The sequence below is a fragment of the Bos indicus genome, chromosome 9 (genome assembly GCF_029378745.1).
Source record: "Bos indicus isolate NIAB-ARS_2022 breed Sahiwal x Tharparkar chromosome 9, NIAB-ARS_B.indTharparkar_mat_pri_1.0, whole genome shotgun sequence".
Lineage (NCBI taxonomy): Eukaryota > Metazoa > Chordata > Mammalia > Artiodactyla > Bovidae > Bos > Bos indicus.
The window spans coordinates 61,082,659-61,102,294 of NC_091768.1; the positions used below are offsets into that span (position 1 = coordinate 61,082,659).

Consider the following 19,636-nt stretch of genomic DNA (forward strand, 5'->3'; position numbering starts at 1 on the left):
TGGGGATCTTCCCGACCCAGGGATTGAATCCCAGACTCTTGGCTTTCCTACACTGGCAGGCATGTTCTTGCCCAATTTGCCCTGTCTGGGAAGCCCCAGCCTGGGAGGAGATGTTGATTAAATGCAGATCCTAGGCCCCACACCAGACTTGCAGATTCAGTCTCTGGGAGTGAGAGCCAGCACTTCTTGTTCTGAACACACCCCTCAAGTAATGTGAGTGGTCAGACGAGCCACACTCGGAGGAGCACAGAAGGTGTATGTGTTTACCTGGAAGTCCTGCAGGTCTCTGATCACCAGTGCCCGCCTCTCACTCTATGGTGGTGTCCAGCAGGATTGGGTGGTCACCAGAGCCTTTGAAGAAGTCTCATTTCAGCTGAGACCTGATAGCTGTGGAGAGGGCACAGCAAGAGCTTGTCTGAGGTCTCTGAGGCAGAAGAAATAGGGAGTTTGCAAATAGAAAGACAAAAGAGGGAAGTGAAGGATTGAAGAGATGGGCTGGTTGGTGCTCACCTCTAGGGGACCGGCCTGCAGGACAGGCAGGAGGGGTCTGGGTGTAGCTGGTAGAGCAGAAATGGGCGTCCACTCTGAGCCCAACATCACAGGCATCTTTCCAGCCTTCCTCCACCTGCTCCCAGAAGACTCATCTGCATTTGTGTCTTAGCTCTGGCTTCGGTGTAAGGGCTTCACTCTTAGTTTAAGACACAACCATGGAAACACTTGTTAACAGAATAAGTTTCCAGGCTGAAATTACACTGCTGCCTATCTCTTCATCCATTCATTCCCTTCATTTTTTCCATCCTGAAAATATTTATTGAGCATCCACTTCTCTGCTCTTCCAGGCACTAAACTAGGGTCTGGAGATTCAGTGGTGTGCAGGACACAATTCTGCCTTCAAAGATCTTACAAATCTAAGAAATCCTCCTAAATGGGACACTTGACTGTCCAGGTTTCTGGAAGTGTCTACTGAGTTGAGTTGAATGGTTAGCCAATAGGTAAGGAGCCGTGTGTGCACAGGTATTGGTGAGCATGCAGGGCTTTGGGGAAATCCTGGCCTGCTGGCTCCACGCCAGCCAGAGGGCATCACAGCTGCCATTTTCCCTTTGCAAAGCCTGAAGGAGGAGCTGTGCGGTCTCCTGGGCTCCAATCTCACAAGGCACAAGAATGAGTCCTCTTTCCTGTGGCAGCGGTGGCTGTCGTCCGGCAGGACAGTGGACTGTCACCCAGACCCTGGAGGCTGAGCCTGAGGCATCCATCATGGTGGTGGAAGGGACGGTCAGGAAGGGAGTTTTGTAAGGCATCTCTGTCTGGTCTTACCCCTGCTCCACAGGACTTCACCATGACCTTGTACCTGCGGCATTACTGGAAGGATGAGCGGCTGGCTTTCCCCAGTGCCAGCAACAAGAGTATGACCTTTGACGGCCGGCTGGTGAAGAAGATCTGGGTCCCCGATGTGTTCTTTGTTCACTCCAAAAGGTCGTTCATCCATGACACCACCACAGACAACATCATGCTGAGAGTGTTCCCAGATGGGCAGGTGCTGTATAGCATGAGGTAACTGTCCCCGGGGTCATGGTCTCTGTCTAACGTTATTCTAATACGTGTGGACAGCGCCAGGGAAAGTTTGGCTGATTTACCACTGTATTGTCAGAGCTACACTGTGCTTTTCATGGGAGGTGAGGAAACAGTATTTGTGGAATGAATTAGCTATTCAATTTCGGGTTAAAAAACCACCACAAAGAAAAAACAACCCTCTGTTAAAAAAATGTGTGGTCTATCCATTTGGCCCTGGAGAGTTTGCCACTGTGGTTGGGTCTGTGGAATACATGGGAAGGTCTGAACCTTCTGATAACAGAACTCTCTAAAGATGAAATGGCCACCATAGTAGGTGGTAACTTCCCCATCACTGGGGATCTTAAGCTTGGGTTAGGAAACTAATTGAGCCTGAATGAATTGAAGGAGACAATGACCTTCTTTACACCCTCCACCTCTGACAGCCTATGATTCTATCAAATATATTATCAATGTTTATTAATAATAAACATTAGAAAAACAGCAATAGCTACTGCTCAATAGGCGCTACCATAGAATGCCTTCTGGGCTGACTTGAGTGATTACAGTCTTATCTCCCACCTTCCTGGCCTGCCTGTGCAGTTTGCCAGAATTTGATGCTAATAACCTTGAGTGGGGGCTGTGGAGGCATAACCTCCAGGCATCTCTGGGGAAGGTGGCTCTCTGGATAAGAACACTGCCCGGGGGAGGTACCAGTGTGGGTCATTCACAACCAACACCCTCAGGAGCTGGCATCTGGGCAGAGCAAATACCACCATCTACAGAAGATAAAACTCTAAAAGTTATCTTAGAGGGACTCAGTGGTTAAGACTCAAGGCCTCCAATGCAGGGGACACAGGTTCGATCCCTGGTTGGGGAAATAAGGTCCACTGTGCCACATGGTGCTCCAAAAAAACAAAAAGTTAACTTAGAGACCTGGGTTTCCCAAGCTTCTGGAAGGAGGCAGCTGCTCCTGGCCATGTCTGTGTCCTCCTTACTATGGGTAGACAAGCGAGTCAGTAGGTCACTGCATGAGCCGACACGTTTGTTTGGGTTCTAGGATTACGGTCACTGCCATGTGCAACATGGATTTCAGCCACTTTCCCCTGGATTCTCAGACCTGTTCTTTGGAGCTGGAAAGCTGTAAGTATCTGTATTCGTAATGACAGATCTTTGCCTTCTTCCCTCCCTGTGCCATTTTAGTAACTCTGAGGCTGAGTACCGCCTGCCAGAGATAAGACCTATTTACTCCCAGGCCCTGTTGCTCCACCTTGCCTCAGAAGACAAGGAGTCAAATTAATTTCTTTTCCTCTCCCCAAAGATGCATATACAGATGAAGATCTGATGCTATATTGGAAGAATGGGGACGAATCCCTGAAAACGGACGAAAAGATCTCCCTATCTCAGTTTCTGATTCAGAAATTCCACACCACTTCCAGACTGGCCTTCTACAGCAGCACAGGTAGCTAACTTCTGCCGCAGTTGGGTTCACATGTGGAAGAAAACACATGAGAATGCTTCTTTGGCCCCCTTCCGATGAGAAGAATTTTTTTTATTATTTTAATAATGCATAGTGCAACAAAACAAAAATAGCACTTAAATGCAGAGGATTTAAAAGTTGCTGCCCTCTGAAATCCCATGGCTGGAGGTACTCACTCTGAACAATTCAGCAAATATCCTTGCAGACATCCTGATTAATTATGTCATTTTACAAAATTATGTAATTTTACAAAATTGTTGTTGTTTAGTCACTAAGTAATATCTGACTCTTTTGAGACCCCATGGACTGTAGCCTGCCTGCCTTCTCTGCCCATGGGATTTCCCAGGCAAGGCTACTGGAATGGGTTGACATTTCCTTCTCCAGACAATTGTTCCAACCCGGGGATAGAACTGGTGTCTCCCTCTTGGCAGACGGATTCTCTACCACTGAGCTACCTGGAAAGCCCTTAGAAAAATTACAAAAGTGTAATATTACAAAAGTCAGGTTTTACACACAATTCTATAAACTGATTCATCTGACTTAATGATATAAATGGATAGCTTTCCAAGGAAATGTATTTACAACCTATATTCAGAGATATAGATTCATTTCTCATGTATAGTGTGACCTCTTCTTGGACCCTGGGTCCATATTTGAAGTTTTGAGAGCGTCCATTTGTGAGCTCTTCTCTGACCTCACAATCAGCCCTTGTAAATAGTTGCCTAGGGGCACCCTAACAAAGTACCACAAACTGGATGCTTGAAACAATAGGAATGTGTTCACTCCCAGTGCTAAGGCTGGAAGCCTGAGCACTATGCTCCTCCTGAAGGCTCTGGGAAGGAATCCTTCCCTGCCTCCTATCAGCTCCTGGTGGTTATAGCATTACTTCAACCTCAGCCTTTATTTTTATGTGGCTCCCTGTGTCTCTGGTGTGTCCATGGTATGTCTGACTCTTTGCAACCCCGTGGACTGTAGTCCACCAGGCTCCTCTATCCATGGAATTCTCCAGGCAAGAATACTGGCGTGAGTAGCCATTCCCTTCTCTGGGGGATCTTCCCAACCTGGGGACTGAACCCAGGTCTCGTGCATTGCAGGCAGAGCATTACCATCTGAGCCACCAGGGAATCCCGTGTTTTTGTGTATCTATGTTCAAACTTCCCTCTTCTCTAAGGACCCCTGTCATTGGGTTATGGGCCACCCTAACTCAAAGGGACCTCACCTTACTTTGATTACATGTACAAAGACCTGATTTCTCAGTAAGGTCACATTCACAGGTGGTGGAAGTTAGGACTTCAATGTACCTTTATACAATATACAGCTCTGCAGTAGCCACAGGACCATAGAAGACTTCTCACTCCCTTACGTTTCCTGTCCCAGTGCTGAGAAGCTCAGGCCCAGGTGTGGGAAGATTTTGTGCTACTGTCTGCTCCTGCGTGGCCACTATCTCCCCATTTGCCTGCCTCCAGCCCCACCCTTCTGTCCACAACATCCAACAGTAGAGAAGAGCGAGCCCCAGCCAAGGGTGTCAGGACAGCCTTTCATGTCCATGGTGCTCACCTTCATCCCTCTCTTCTCTTCTGCTCTGATGTGTATTTGGCACACAATCTTCTTTTCTCATCTCTTCTTGGCAAGTTTAAATAAACTCTTTTCTAAAACCTTTTTTTGAAACAAATTATTTATTTTTTGGCTGCACCAAGCAGCATGTGGGATCAACCAGGGGTAGAACTTGTGCCCCCTGCAATGGAAGTGTGGAGTCTTAACCACTGGGCAACCAGGGAAGCCCGTAAAACCATTTTAAAGAATTTCTTTTTCATTATGTGCTGCTGTTTTGAGCGTTCTATATGAATTAACTACTGTCTACCTAACAAATCTATGGTGTAGATAATATTGATATTCTCCCCAGTTTATAGACCAGAAAACTGAGGCTCAGAGGGATTAGATTTTAGAAAGGAAGCTTATTGTACTAAGGCAACCAATCATGAACTTTTACCTTTCTGCTGAAGATGAATATGATGATGGGAAAGAAGGGCTCCCAGGAAAGGAGTTTGTTTTTGCCACTGTGATGGGCTCTCACTGGCTTCTTCCTGTGTCCCACAGGCTGGTACAACCGTCTGTACATCAACTTCACGTTGCGTCGCCACATCTTCTTCTTCTTGCTCCAAACCTACTTTCCCGCCACCCTGATGGTCATGCTGTCCTGGGTGTCCTTCTGGATCGACCGCAGAGCTGTGCCCGCCAGAGTCTCACTGGGTAAAAGCACTTGATAAGGTGTGGCAGGGTGGTTTTTGTTTTTGTTTTCTTTTTCAACCAGTCACCATGTAGAGAAGTAAAAGCCACCATTCAGAGTTCTTAAGTGATGGTCTGTCCAAGTCAGAGGAGCGAACTTTCCTCTTACTTCTTGCTTTCCAATTCCACACTGCCCTCAGTTTCCCAGACCACATGGTGAAAACCTCAGGAAGCTCAAACCACACCACTTCTGCTCAAATCATTTCAGAAAGAGAGCACTTTTCTGGGATGTGGACTTCCACCACTGGTAGTGCCAGAGCTCAGTACTTTGATAAATGAGGCAATTCGACAAATGCCCAAACTTACTATGTAAATACAAAAACTTAGCTTGTTGGCTTTGTTTAGACAGAGTTTGGGAGCAGGACCCATGTTTCATGATTTCTTGGAAGGAGAGGGGGGCTGCATTCCCTGGAGTTGTGGCTTAGCCTTGGAAGCCCCTAAGTGTCAGAGTCAGCACTTGCACCTCATCATTGTCAATTTGGACAAAACCAGGTTGGGCCCTGAGACACAAGAGGGTTTGACCAGCAAGGCACAATGAGGAAGAAACCGGTGTGACAGGCTTTCTGGACTCAGATGAGGGCGGATGTGTTCTTTTCTTGAGGTTTGGGAAGGTTCCTTGAGAGGGGTTCTTTAGCCCCTGCTTTTAAATTTTTATTAAATTAAATTAATTAGTTTTAAATTTAAATTCAATTAGTTACATTTTTATTAAATTAAAAAAATTATTTTTTATTGAAGTATAGTCGATTTTCACAGTGACTGTTTTAAATCGTACATCTGAGCAGATCCTCTGGGATGCACCATGGATCTTGGCAGTCACATCACAGAGACCCCCAGCTCCAAGGGGCTCAGAGTAAAAGGGGACACGCAGGGAGTGGCCCAGGAGGAGAATGGGGTGGCTGCTTTGGAACAGACCCTCACACCTCTATGAGGTGGAAACCTGCCAAGGGCACTTCTGGTTGGATATGAGAGAGAGAGAATGTAAAATGGGGCAGCCATGCACGCTTGACAGAGGCTGAACTAAAGCTGGACATTGCAGGGATCACCACGGTGCTGACCATGTCCACCATCATCACGGGCGTGAACGCCTCCATGCCCCGCGTGTCCTACATCAAGGCCGTGGACATCTACCTCTGGGTCAGCTTTGTGTTCGTGTTCCTCTCGGTGCTGGAGTACGCGGCCGTCAACTACCTGACCACCGTGCAGGAGCGGAAGGAGCGGAAGCTGCAGGAGAAGGCGAGAGAAGTTTCATTCATTTCCTTGTTGGAGTCCATGCTGCTGGTTGGATGAGAATAGCGGGGAGGGGAGAAAAGGGAGATGTTTGTGCAAAAGGGGAGGATCCATTTCAGAATATTCTAGCTTCTATCACAACGGATCCCAGAACTAGAAAGACTTGGGTTCTTGATCTCAGCTCTGCCACTTCTTTTGGGCCTCAGTTTCCTCATCTGTTTTAAAAAAGTATAACAGAATCCCCCCACCTACCTCCCAGGGTTACTGTTAAGGGTTACAACACCCTTGCAATAATGTATGGGAAAGTTACTTTGAAATTGTATGGTTCTAGATGCACATAAAGTCTCACTATCATTCCTGAACATGTCTAGGGAAAATGTCTCCATGGCCTTTGAGCAGACAAGAGGAAAGTTCTAGAATAAAAAACTCATATTTATCAGTTCTCTGGCCCATTGATCCTGAGACTTTAGCCTTTAGGCTCATTGGAAATACTATGCTATCTACACAGCACTGCACTACACTAAAGTATACCATGAGATGGAATGCAAATGGGGAATTCAGGGCAATGCACGTGGGCAGAGAGGGAAAGTCTCTTCTGTTCACACACAGACTCTTATTAATCATGTTAAGAAATAAAATGCCAACTTGTTACCAAATCCTTACTAATCATTGCACTAATAAAAACGATGTTCATCTGAAAGATGTAGAGATTAAGGGACTGAAAAATTCTACATTGATGCATGTCTAGGTGTCTGGGAGCTCCTTTGCATAAGAAAGCTTTAAATTTTAGGCAAAGAGGATGTGTTGCATTTTCAAAAATAGTCTTTCAATTCCACAATATATCTGCTAAGTATTTCCAGGGTGTCTTCAAATATGCTAGAATGTTTAAGATACACATTTCAAGTTCTCTTCATAACTTTTCTGCTTCAGCATTTTGGGTATTTGTTCACATTTTCAATAATCTGTACATTGATCATTATCAAATGGCTTTGATTCTACTTAAGCACTTGATTTATACTCTGTTAGGCTTTCCTTGTGGAGAGCTTTTCAAAAAGTAGCAAAGCCTTCCTCTAACAAATATGGACTTACGATCTGTTAACCTCATATAACATGTTCTCAGGCAGATCATCAACCCATTACCATATGATGAGCCTGGTCTTGGACCGTGATGATACGATGCTATCTAAGGAGCAAAGAGGAAGTCATCAGTGGACAGACCATTGGCCCCAAGTCTAGTTCCCTGTCTATGGAAACAGAAACCCGGGAAGTAAGGGCTTGCTCTCCACTGTTGTCTAACATGTGATTGAAAGGCTGAGAAGGTATAGTTGCTGGAGGAGAGGTGGGGAGACATGAAATCTCTCTCTCACTGCTCCACAGAGAAATCACTATTCACGACTGTTAACATGGCCCCCAGTGGAGCTAAGGTTCCCAAAGGGGCCTGGATTCACCTTCTCAGCCTACTAAAGATGAAGATTCCAGGCATACCCCATACCTATGGATTCAGATTCTCTGGAGCTGGCACCCTGGAATTGGCATTGCGGGACAAGTTTCTGAGCAATTCTGATGCCCACTGAAGTCTGGCTTCTGCTCTGCAGACTGCAAGTCTAACCAGAGCCTGCTAGATTCACCCAGGTTCAAGAGGGGGCTCTATGCTGCTTTGGGTTGAAGCTGGAAGGCAAAGCATGGAGTCACAGGGTCTGCTCCACTGTACGTGCTCAAATTCTTTGGCTGATTATCCAGACCTGTCCAGTGTGCCAAGAGCCACTTAATTTTTCTTAGAAATGAGCTGATGTGGGAAATAGAGATTTTCCATCATCTTGAGCATCACCTGATTCTAACTCAAAATCTTAAAAGTCTGTGTTTATTTTAGCAGACAGAATTTCAGCTTAGAACAAGGGAAAGGAGTAAAGACCTGTGTCTTAAAAAAAGAAGTCCCCAGTGATATAAAAATATCTCATAATTTTACCAAGTTTGGGTGTGATTATATCTAAATGCAAAGAATTGAATAGATGACCTCTTATTAACCCTTATCCTTAAAATTTATGTTATTCTAGGAATGTATTAGTGTGCTACTTAATTATTGTTGCTGATGGGAAAAGACATAGAAATTATAATGAAACAATCATGCCTGATTTAAAAAAAACAGCTCTCCAAACTATAGATTTCTTCAAGTGTAAAAGTACTTCAAGTAATTTTGATTTTTTTCATCTGTTTTTGTATCCTAATGCCTCTTGGTATCCATCTGTATATTTCAAGATCCATGACAATAGGAGATAGGGTGTGAAATATTATTATTTTACTTTGCCAGAGGGAAAAGGCACACCAGGGCTGAGAGCAGAGTTTGAAACATGTTACAACCAACAGACTGAGAATAAACCCATGGTCAGTTGGCTAGCATCATATCTTTGTCCAGCATCAATCAAACACAAATCCTTTTTACTTGGGTATGTGAATCCTTGTTTAAATTTTTAATAATCTGTACATAGATTATTATCAAATACCTTTGGATTATATTTAAATACTTTTGGACTTTATACAGGAAAACTTTCCTGTATAGAGTCATTGAAAATATGGCAAAGCCTTCATTCAACAAATATGGGCTCATGAGCCAAACATTAACGGATGCCAACTTTGCTGACTCAAATTGTGAGGAGGAGTTAAGTAAAACCATTTCCCTCCCTCCACCTTATAATTTCTCATGAACATTTTCATACTTGCAGAAGTGGTTGAAAAAATAGGATAATGTGCATCCATACACCCTGCCCCTCCATCCAACATTGCTGACATTTTGTCATTTTTGTGTGAGCTTTTTCTCATATAAACATATTTTTTTGTCAGTACAGTTGAACCATTTAAAAGTACAGGGCAAAGGGCTGGTGGGGGATGGGATAAATTAAGAGTTTGGGATGAACAGATATATACTACTGTATATAAAACAGATAAACAAAGACCTACTGTATAGCACAGGGAACTGTATTCAATAGCTTGTTATAACCTATAATGGAAAAGACTCGGAAAAAGGTCTCATATATATCTATCTGCATATGCATACTTATATATATATAACTGAATCACTTTGTTCTATACCTGAAACTATACCTTGTAAATCAATTATACTTAGAGGATTATCCAAGAAAAAATAAAATAAAACAATAAAAATACATAACAGGCAGGCACCATGATTCTTGAACCTTAAATGTAACCCTTTAAAATAAGGACATTCTCCTACCTAATCATCTTTGTATTTATACACAGAGGTAGGGGCCCCAGGTTGGAACTAGAATATATGGATTTAAAGTCCTGATTCTGACACCAGCTGTCTGATCCCAGGAGAGCTGTAAAGCTTCTCTTGTTCTTAGTTTTTGCTTCTGCAACTGAGGGCTTTTGGACTAGATCAGTGATTCTGCTTAGTAGAATAACCTGAGAGCCTTAAATCAATTAGTCTAGAGTGGAGCCTGGGTGTGCCCAGTTTAAAGCACTCCCAAGGTGATTCTAATATGCAGCTAGGGTAGAGAGTCATTGGACAAAGTGATCTCTGGAGATGTTGCTAGTTCTGCTTTCTGTGGTTCCAAATAGCCGTGGGCTATACTCTCAGCCAGGCCCCTTCATCTGGACCTCTTCCAGGTCTAAACGTGCCTGACATCTCCCCCTGTGTTTGTTGCCTGCAGTTCCCATGCATGTGTGGGATGCTTCACTCGAGAACCATGATGCTAGATGGAAGCTACAGTGAGTCCGAGGCCAACAGCCTAGCTGGGTACCCGAGAAGCCATATTCTGCCAGAAGAAGAAAGACAAGACAAAATAGTGGTCCATCTGGCCCTGAGCAACGAATCCAGCTCCTCCAGGAAGAAGGGGCTTCTGAAGGGCCAGGTGGGTCTTCGCATCTTCCAGAACACCCACGCCATCGACAAATACTCCCGGTTGATATTCCCAGCTTCCTACATATTTTTCAACTTGATTTATTGGTCAGTGTTTGCCTAGGGACTCCGAGGCCGTGCCTGGTGAAGGTAACTTCTAGACCCTTGGACTGTCCTGCCTGATATGGACATCTATGGGGTCTGGCCAGCTGCCCACACGTGGACCTGCTGACCATGTCTCCTCACAGACAGAGAGCAGCTCCTGGACCACCTTGAGCAGCATCCTGGCCCCTGGAGGACCCCAGGAGCCCTCCAGCTGCCCTTCCCCAGACCTCGTGGGCTTGCTCATCATTCCTTCTGTGTTGTGTCCCACTTCTTGCCTCTCTGGGACTGTCTTCTTCTGTTCTTGTGTGTGAATGAAGGCTCAAATGCCTTCCAGATAAATATTCTGAGACCCTTATAAGGCCTAGGATTCTGTTATAGAGGAAAGAGGAAAATGAAAGGCAAGCTTAGGGGCTTTCTTGATAGGAGACAGGAAATGAGGATTCAAAATGAAAACGAAAAAATCTGTAAACTCTACACCTGGATTAAGTGCCTATCTAGGAAAGAAGAAAAAGGAAAACTCAGATCCCAGACAGGAAATGATTTGACCTGAGTGAGTCTGGCAACTCCTATGATTTTGCAGTATTAAGGAACATCATTCTTTCATCCATCCATTCAGCCACTCATTAAATACCCACCCTGTGCCAGCGCTTATTTTTCTCAGCAATATGTGACAATATGTACTGAATATTGCCTACCAGGGATACACTGCCCAAACTCATCAAGATACAGAGTTTTTTTGGGGGGATGGCCATCTGGATACAGTTGACTCCACTAAAAGGTTGACCTTTTAGTCTCCCATTCCTCCAGAGGCTGAGTTGATAACCCTCAGCCCAAGACCCCATCATAAATCAAACTGTTAGCCTAGACCATCTGGCATGGCTGTAGGCCCCCAGGTGAACAAAGACCCTCCTATCAGGCAGGACAGTTCAGGGGTCTAGAAGTTACCTCCCAAGAGCTGGAGGCCAAGGCCCAAATCTGTCTTTTGTCGAGGTAATCCTGTACTACACAATAATCCTTGTCAATTCCTCATTGTTAATGTGAATAACTCTGCTTCCAGTCATTAGAAGATTCATGTAACAGACATTTAAAAACATCCCTAGATATTGGGATTTCTTGGTGGCTCAGATAGTAAAGAATCTGCCTGCAATGCAGGAGACCTGGGTTTTATCCCTGGGTTGGAAAGATCCCCTGGAGAAGGGAATGGCAACCCACTCTAGTATTCTTGCCTGGAGAATTCCATGGACAGAGGAGCCTGATGGGCTATAGTCCATGGGGTCTCAAAGAATTGGACACAACAGAGTGTCTAACACTTTCATTTTTTTTCACTACACTAGACATAGTGGGATCCAAAGGAAGAATAAGACATAATTATATTTTCACACAGCCCTCAGAGAAAGGACTGGTCAAGGATGTGATATATGATTATGTATCATTAAAAATGTTACACGCAACAAAAATGGTTCAATGTGTAATGGAAACTCTGAGGAAGGAATAATTTCCAGTGGAAGACTGAATCTTGTGGAGATAACAGCTTCTGAGCTGTTCCCTGAAGGTTGGGGATCTGGAGAAGAAATGTTCATGCCAAGCGCACATGTAGAAAGTACATGCTAGATATGGGGTTTTCAGTATGGTAGCCACTGGCCATGAATTTAAATTTAAGTTAATTAAAGTTAAAAAACCTGAGTTCTTGCCACATGGCTCTAGCCACATTTCAAGTGCTCTACTCAATAGCCATATGTGGCCAGTGGCTGTTGTATTGGATAGTACAGAGTTATAAAACATTTCCACAGTCACAGAAAGTCTTATTAGCGCTGCTGTGGATGGAAGGATTGGCCTGAGCAAAAAGCTTGAGAGAGGCAGGATAGTTTGGGATTGCAGAGTGTAGAGTTTGTGGGGCAAGTCATCTTTTTTTGCTGGATCCTAGTTTACGGGACAGAGAAGGCAATGGCACCCCACTCCAGTACTCTTGCCTGGAGAATCCCATGGATGGAGGAGCCTCGTGGGCTGCCATCTCTGGGGTTGCACAGAGTCGGACACGACTGAAGGGACTTAGCAGCAGCAGCAGCAGCAGTTTGCGGAAGAGGTGAGAGATGCGCCATTTTTGCAACACTAGGAGTCATGGCAGGCCCCCCAACCTCTCCTCACACACCCATGCTGATGGGGACAGCGTCCCCTCCACGTAGTTGCCTGGCCCAAGACCAGTGGCTTTCCCAGCCTCGTAAACAAATGAAGAATGAAGGTCCATAAAGAAGGAAATTGCATGGTACAGGGCACCTGGAAATGTTTAGAAACCTCTACTCTCTGGAGACTCTCTAGGCCACACTGCTGCTCAAAGAATAATAATTACATTGTCATTAAAAATACATCCTGTTGCTCTAGTTGTCATATTTAATTTCAATAGTGCTTGACTTCTGACCACGTTGTCTTCATAAATGGAAGCTCCTATAGCATGGTGGGCTGTTCACACTTAACAAAAATAAAGATGTATTTTAACTAGCTTATGTGGTGAATTGGCATTCATTCTATAGCAAACAGAATTGTAAAGAGCATTTTATCATGAGCCAATGACACCTGCGGATTTAGCACAGTCTTATTGTAATAATGTGACTCTACATGAGAAAGGTAGAAATTTAAATGAGGTAAAGAGGAGACAACCATAGGAGTGGAGAACAGGAATTAAAGAAATGTTGAGAAGAGAATGATTCACCATAGAGGACAGATGAGTAAACATAGCTGTTATCAGAGATGCTTGAATGATGCTTGATTTCACTGAATCTAAGATGTCCCCATAGCTTATGTACCACTGAGAGGAAAAAATGCTGCTAATTAAATTATAGCAGTCAATGATTATAGGATGAATCCCGACTTCATCAATGTTAAATTGTAAAACATGTGTATGCTGGAATAAAAGAAATAGGTATTATACGAAAAATGATGATCAGACATACTTCTTGGACACCAAGGAGACAACATTTATCATACACTTGTCTTCAAGGCCTTATGCCCAGGTGGGAGATGGGGTGGTGCCTGGGGTGGTAGCAGATAAAGAAATGAATGGGAAACTCCATTTAGCCACTAAGAAACTTACACTGGGGAATTCCCTGAAGGTCCAGGGGTTAGTACTTGATGCTTTCACTGCTGAGGCCCAGGTTCAATCCCTGGTGAGGGAACTAAGATCCCACAGGGCTGTGCAGAGTGACCAAAAAAAAAAAAAAAAAAGAAAGACAAAAGATAAAAAAGTTCACACTCATAGTAGGCATGGTTCAAAATGGTTCAAAGGAGGGAGAGATTACAGATTTTGCTGTTTATGGTAAATTTTGAGCAATGGCTAGATATAATTTCAACTAATAGGAAAGGAGGGAAGGGAATATTACCATGGCAGAAGGAAAGCTTGGGTGTGTTCAGGGAACTTCCCTGAACATAGGGGACTTCCCCGGTTTCCAGTGGTTAAGACTCTGAACTCCCAATGCAGGGTGCACGGGTTCAATCCCTGGTCAGGGAACTAAGATCCCACATGCCACAACTAAAGATCCCATGTGCCTCAGTGAAGATCTGGCACAGGCAAATAAATATTTTTTAAAAATCGTGCAGATAGATGATGGCCTTCCTTGGCAAAGAAGAGGAACCAGTATCTCAAGTACACTCCACCAAATGTAAAGTCTTGGGGTCACATCCTAGCAGTTCCAGGACCCCGGTGTCAAGGGTCCTTCTAGGTTCATTCCACTTGAAATAAACCTGGGGAAGAAATTGGATGGGTCTTGTCTGGGCCCACGAATGTCAAAGAAAACCAGAGCTCTGGGTTGTAAGCAAGTTTAGAAAGTTAGGACTGTTCAAAACCACTTTGATTTTGTTCTTCCCTCTGCAGAAGGGAGACCACGAAGTAAAAAAATGGAAAGCTGCTGAGTTTCAGGGAACCAATGAAGCAGGAAAATAATGGTGATGATAGTGGAGAAAGTTCATGTTAAGCTCAGCGATGTGTAGAAGTGCAGCCTGTGTGCTGACATTGACTTAGATGAGGCAGCCAGAGGAAGAAGCTAGTTCAGTGGAAGGTGAGGAGTCTGGGTCTGGCAGGCAAGCAGAGAAGTAGAAACTTAACAAGGCTGGCCTAGGGCTGAAGGGAACAAAGATTTGGGACTATCTTCCCAGATGTGCTCAAGGAAGCTCTATCAAGGGGAACAAAACGCCTCAGAAGAAAAGCAGAAGAGAGGTCTGGAGATAAAAGCTTGGGAGTACTTATTTAGGTGGGAAGAGGAATGCTGATCAGAGAAATGAATAAACTGAAGACTGTCACAGATACAGCAAGAAGGAATACTCTCAAGTGGGGGAGAGGAGGGCTGGGGGCAAATAATAACATAAAAATTGAGAAGGGTAAGGGCTGTGAACAAACAAAGCGAGATGGAGGCCAGAGGCTAGATGGGATCAATCATGCACGTAGGGGACTTCCCCGGTTTCCAGTGGTTAAGACTCTGAACTCCCAGTGCAGGGTGCACGGGTTCATTCCCTGGTCAGGGAACTAAGATCCACATGCCACAACTAAAGATCCCATGTGCCTCAGTGAAGACCTGGCACAGGCAAATAAATAAATATTTTTAAAAAATCATGCAGATAGATGATGGCCTTCCTTGGCAAAGAAGAGGAACCAGTCTCTCAAGTACAAAAGGTTTATGTGGGTAGAAGGAAAAATGTTCAGAGAGCTGCTATTTACAATAGGAGATGGTTTTAGACTCTTGTTTTCTTGGAGGACTTCAAAAGAATACTATGGCATAACTGGCCTGGATGAGGTTGTGGTTTTAAAGCTGGGGTCTTCAAACTCTTCTACTGGAGTTGGTGGAAATGGTCCAAGTATAACCTGGTTACTGGATCTGTGGACCCAGCTTGGGAAGCAGCAGTCTTGAGTGCTTAAGACTCTGCACTTCCACTGCAGGCGAGTGTAGGTTTGATCCCTGGTAGGGAAACTAGGACCCCATATGCCTCTGTGCAGGGCAACTGCACTGTGTAAAGGGAGGAGTGCAGAGTGCACTCTGCTCCAAGAGCACTGCAGTGAGAGCTGGATGTGTGGCTCCTAACTCATTTCTCACATAAACTTCACGGGGGTCTCAAGGATTTTCATTCTACACACCGAATGAAATGTGCTATCTTCCATAATTGTGTTCAACCCATCAGGTAGGTGGATTTGCATGAAACAATTCATTGCTCAAGTTCAGTTCAGTTCAGTTGCTCAGTCGTGTCCGACTCTTTGCAACCCCATGAATCGCAGCATGCCAGGCCTCCCTGTCCATCACCAACTCCCGGAGTTCACTCAAACTCATGTCCATCGAGTTGGTGATGCCATCCACACATCTCATCCTCTGTCATCCCCTTCTTCTCCTGCCCCCAATCCCTCCCAGCATCAGAGTCTTTTCCAATGAGTCAACTCTTCACATGACGTGGCCAAAGTACTGGAGTTTCAGCTTTAGCATCATTCCTTCCAAAGAAATCCCAGGGCTGATCTCCTTCAGAATGGACTGGTTGGATCTCCTTGCAGTCCAAGGGACTCTCAAGAGTCTTCTCCAACACCACAGTTCAAAAGCATCAATTCTTCGGTGCTCAGCCTTCTTCACAGTCCAACTCTCACATCCATACATGACGACAGGAAAAACCATAGCCTTGACTGGACGAAACTTTGTTGGCAAAGTAATGTCTCTGCTTTTGAATATGCTATCTAGGTTGGTCATAACTTTCCTTCCAAGGAGTAAGCGTCTTTTAATTTCATGGCTGCAGTCGCCATCTGCAGTGATTTTGGAGCCCAAAAAGATAAAGTCTGACACTGTTTCCACTGTTTCCCCGTCTATTTCCCATGAAACGATGGGACCAGATGCCATGATCTTTGTTTCTGAATATTGAGCTTTAAGCCAACTTTTTCCCTCTCCTCTTTCACTTTCATCAAGAGGCTTTTTAGTTCCTCTTCACTTTCTGCCATAAGGGTGGTGTTATCTGCATATCTGAGGTTATTGATACTTTTCCCAGCAATCTTGATTCCAGCTTGTGCTTCTTCCAGCCCAGCACTGCTCATAGTATTTTCAGGCAAAAAGTGATTTATTTCTTTGCTTAGAGAAGCGGCTGAAAAACAAAACCCAAACTGGCCTGGGTTGTGCTGAAACATGTCTGCCTGGAGTTATCCTAACAGCCAGTTGGAATTGAGAGTTAAACTAGGACATGGGCTTAGCTCCTTGAGACCAGAAGCTGAGCTGTGGGACCAGCAGCCATTCAGAGCAGTCTACACATCCCCTACCCTCTACCCCTAACCCCACACCGATCACTAAGCAATGTGACGCAAGTTAAAATGGTACCCACGGGGAAGGCTGTGCACCAGCATGAGAGAACACTGGCCTATTTGCACTGACAGCTAAATCCCATGCCAGAAGGGACCTATGTCCCAGCCTGTCCAACCTCCAGAGCTATCTGAGGGCAGTCCACACCTGTAGTATAAACATACTCTCCATCAGTGGATTCATTAAAATATTCAGTCCTCACTTTCAGATCTGCAGATGTCATCATGAAATGGCATTTGGGTCAACGCTGAGAATATTAGGTTTGGGATTTATTTTAAAAGATAAATTGAAAAACCAACTTCAGGTGTAGTACACCACGTTGAATCTAAACTGACCAGGTTTATGATGGCGAGTGCCGTGTAGTCCACTTAGCCCAAGGTATCTCACAGTAAATGTGCCTATTAATAACCTGCAGACCCTGTTAAAATGCAGATTCTCATTTGGTAGGTTTGGGAGGGGACCTTGGCTTATGTGTTTCTTTCATTCTTTTTAATAAATATTTATTTGGCTGAGCTGCATCTTAGCTGTGGCAGGTGGGATCTTAGTTCCCCAATTAGGAACTGAACCAGGTCCCCTGCATTGGGAGTGCAGACTGTTAGCCACTGGACCGCCAGGAAAGTTCCAGGATTATGCGTTTCTAACACGTGGCCTGGAGACGTCAGTGCTGCTGGCCTGCAGACCACATCTTAAGTAGGGAGGCCCTAGGGACCCCTCCCTCATAACTTGAAGTCGAGCTCAGATATTGCCTCCCTTTTGTGACTTTCCCTTACATCCTCTCCCTTTCCAAAGCATAACTTATCTTTAACTCTTCTATATTTCCAAAGCATGTTATATATTTGTACACTGAGGCATTTCCTTGATGTTGTGATTATTCTCCTTAATCCATGCTTCCCAGGCCTGGGTTAGTCACCTGGCAAGCTGTTGAGAAATTCTCAGTGCCTGAGCCCCACCCCCAGAGTTCATGATTTTCTTATAATCCCAACTCTTTTTGGTGGATTGTTGTTAATAACAGTAACTCTTTTTAAAAGGCTAGTACCAAGTCTGAAATAGATTTTGGGGGGAGAGTTTTGCATGGTTTTCAAACTGTGTTCCCTGGAACCCAGGAGGTTCTCTTGGGCAGGGGTGGGGTGTGCTTCAGGGTCTGCTCTGGGAGTGAGATGCTGCAGTAGGGTTTAGAGGAGGTAAGAGGTGAAAATGGCAAGATACAGGCCAGAAACAGAACTGGAACTTCTGGCCCCCAAATCTTTTCACTTTTATGGTTTCCCACAAGAAAGCTGTGCGGTCTGAGACACAAAGGGCCCAGGGGAATTTTCCATCTTCTCCTATCAACATTCCTTAATCCAGAAGGTACCTGGCCTCTTGGCATGGGTGGAATGGAGGCCAGAGGTGAGAGTAACAGGCAGGCAGGTACTACCAGGTAGAGCTTTGGGTTTCTGCTCCAACATTGGATTTGCCCAAACTGCTTGAAGGAAGATTTTAGACCCAGGTCCTGGTCCTCTGGTTGCCAACCTCTTCTGACCTCCTGCCTTTACCCAGTTCCTCCTTCCTGTCACCTTTCCTTTCCCCAGAGAGCACCCCTCCTCTGCACCCAGTAGGAAGCTGGCAGCTGCGGCCCCGTATTTCCAATTACCCACTATGTCCAGGCTGCCGTGGCCTTGAAGGGCTGCAGAGCATGGCCATGAACCTCTCTGCTTCCTCCTGAGAGCAGAGAGAGTGTATGTGAGTGAAATCTGCAGCAGCGGATGTAATCACAGGTGTAACAAGCCTTACAGTGTCAGCTCCGAGGGGCAGGGCTTTTGTCTAGCTTCTCAGCTGCTGTATTCCAGGGTACATAACAGTGTTGGCACATGCTATTTGCTCTGTAATTTTGATGGAAAGAAGGAATGACAGCTAGTTTTTAAACTGAAGCATAATTGATTTACAATGTTTTATTAGTCACACAGAGTCGGACACGACTGAAGCGACTTAGCAGCAGCAGCAGTGTACAGCAAAGTAATTCAGCTATACATAAAAAATATGAATTTTCTTGTCGTCCTTGAGCAGGGGCCATGCTAATCTCTGTATTGTTCTGATTTTAGGATATATGCGCCAAAGTGATCACTAAAGATACTGTTCATAAGTGCTCACTACGCACTAGACACTGTGCTATGTATAGATATAGAAATTTCTTCTCTCCAAAATCTCAGGCTTTGTATTTTTTATTTTAATTTCAGTTACCCTTGACTACCGTCTTTTATATTGAAATGTTGGAGAAGAAGGAGATAGTTGTACTTCATCTATTATTGTAAAGATGTCCCCAAACTAAGATATTTTCCTCATAGTTGCACCTTTTACATGTAAGGACCCAAGTATGATTTTTACCAAAATTTTTTTTACACTCTGCTGTTTGTAGAGAAATTGCTTCAAAGGTACTGCATTATAGCTTTGTAATTAGAAAAAAGGATGCCTTATCTTTTTATCTAATTTCTTTTCTTTTTATCTTTCACTTATTCATGTTCAGTATGGAGGCAGGAAGCTAGATATGAAGTGAATGCATTTTGCCAGTCATGTGACCTTGAGTAATTTAATTAATCTCTCTGAGTTTTAATCTCTGTACCTGAAAAAAAAAAAAAAAAAAAGAGGATAATTCTGGCCTCTTAGTGTGGATGGGAGGAATGAGTTAGAGGGTCTGAAGTATTCAGTTCAGAAAATTTAAAAATAGACAAAGGGGAGAAGGAAGGGGATGAGGAGGAAGAAGAAGGAAAAGAGAGGGGAGAAGGAGAGGACGAGCCAACTTTTAATTTTGCCAAGTGAAAATATTTGAAACCACACCCACAAACCAAT

General features: G+C 44.4%; 1 protein-coding gene and 1 pseudogene across 1 annotated transcript in view; one reads left to right on the forward strand and one right to left on the reverse strand.

Annotated features, from left to right (window-relative positions):
• Positions 1 to 12,998, forward strand: part of GABRR2 (gamma-aminobutyric acid type A receptor subunit rho2) — a 42,471-nt gene extending 29,473 nt beyond the window's left edge. Inside the window, exons 4-9 of the mRNA XM_019967371.2 lie at positions 1,328 to 1,551; positions 2,609 to 2,691; positions 2,870 to 3,010; positions 5,126 to 5,278; positions 6,351 to 6,547; positions 10,210 to 12,998. Of these exons, the coding sequence (XP_019822930.2) occupies positions 1,328 to 1,551; positions 2,609 to 2,691; positions 2,870 to 3,010; positions 5,126 to 5,278; positions 6,351 to 6,547; positions 10,210 to 10,521 (1,110 nt within the window). The 3' untranslated portion in view covers positions 10,522 to 12,998. The remainder of the gene's footprint in view (positions 1 to 1,327; positions 1,552 to 2,608; positions 2,692 to 2,869; positions 3,011 to 5,125; positions 5,279 to 6,350; positions 6,548 to 10,209) is intronic.
• A 5,825-nt stretch (positions 12,999 to 18,823) lies between these two features.
• On the reverse strand, positions 18,824 to 18,914 carry LOC139185065 (U6 spliceosomal RNA; annotated as a pseudogene).
• Between the last annotated feature and the right edge of the window lie 722 nt (positions 18,915 to 19,636).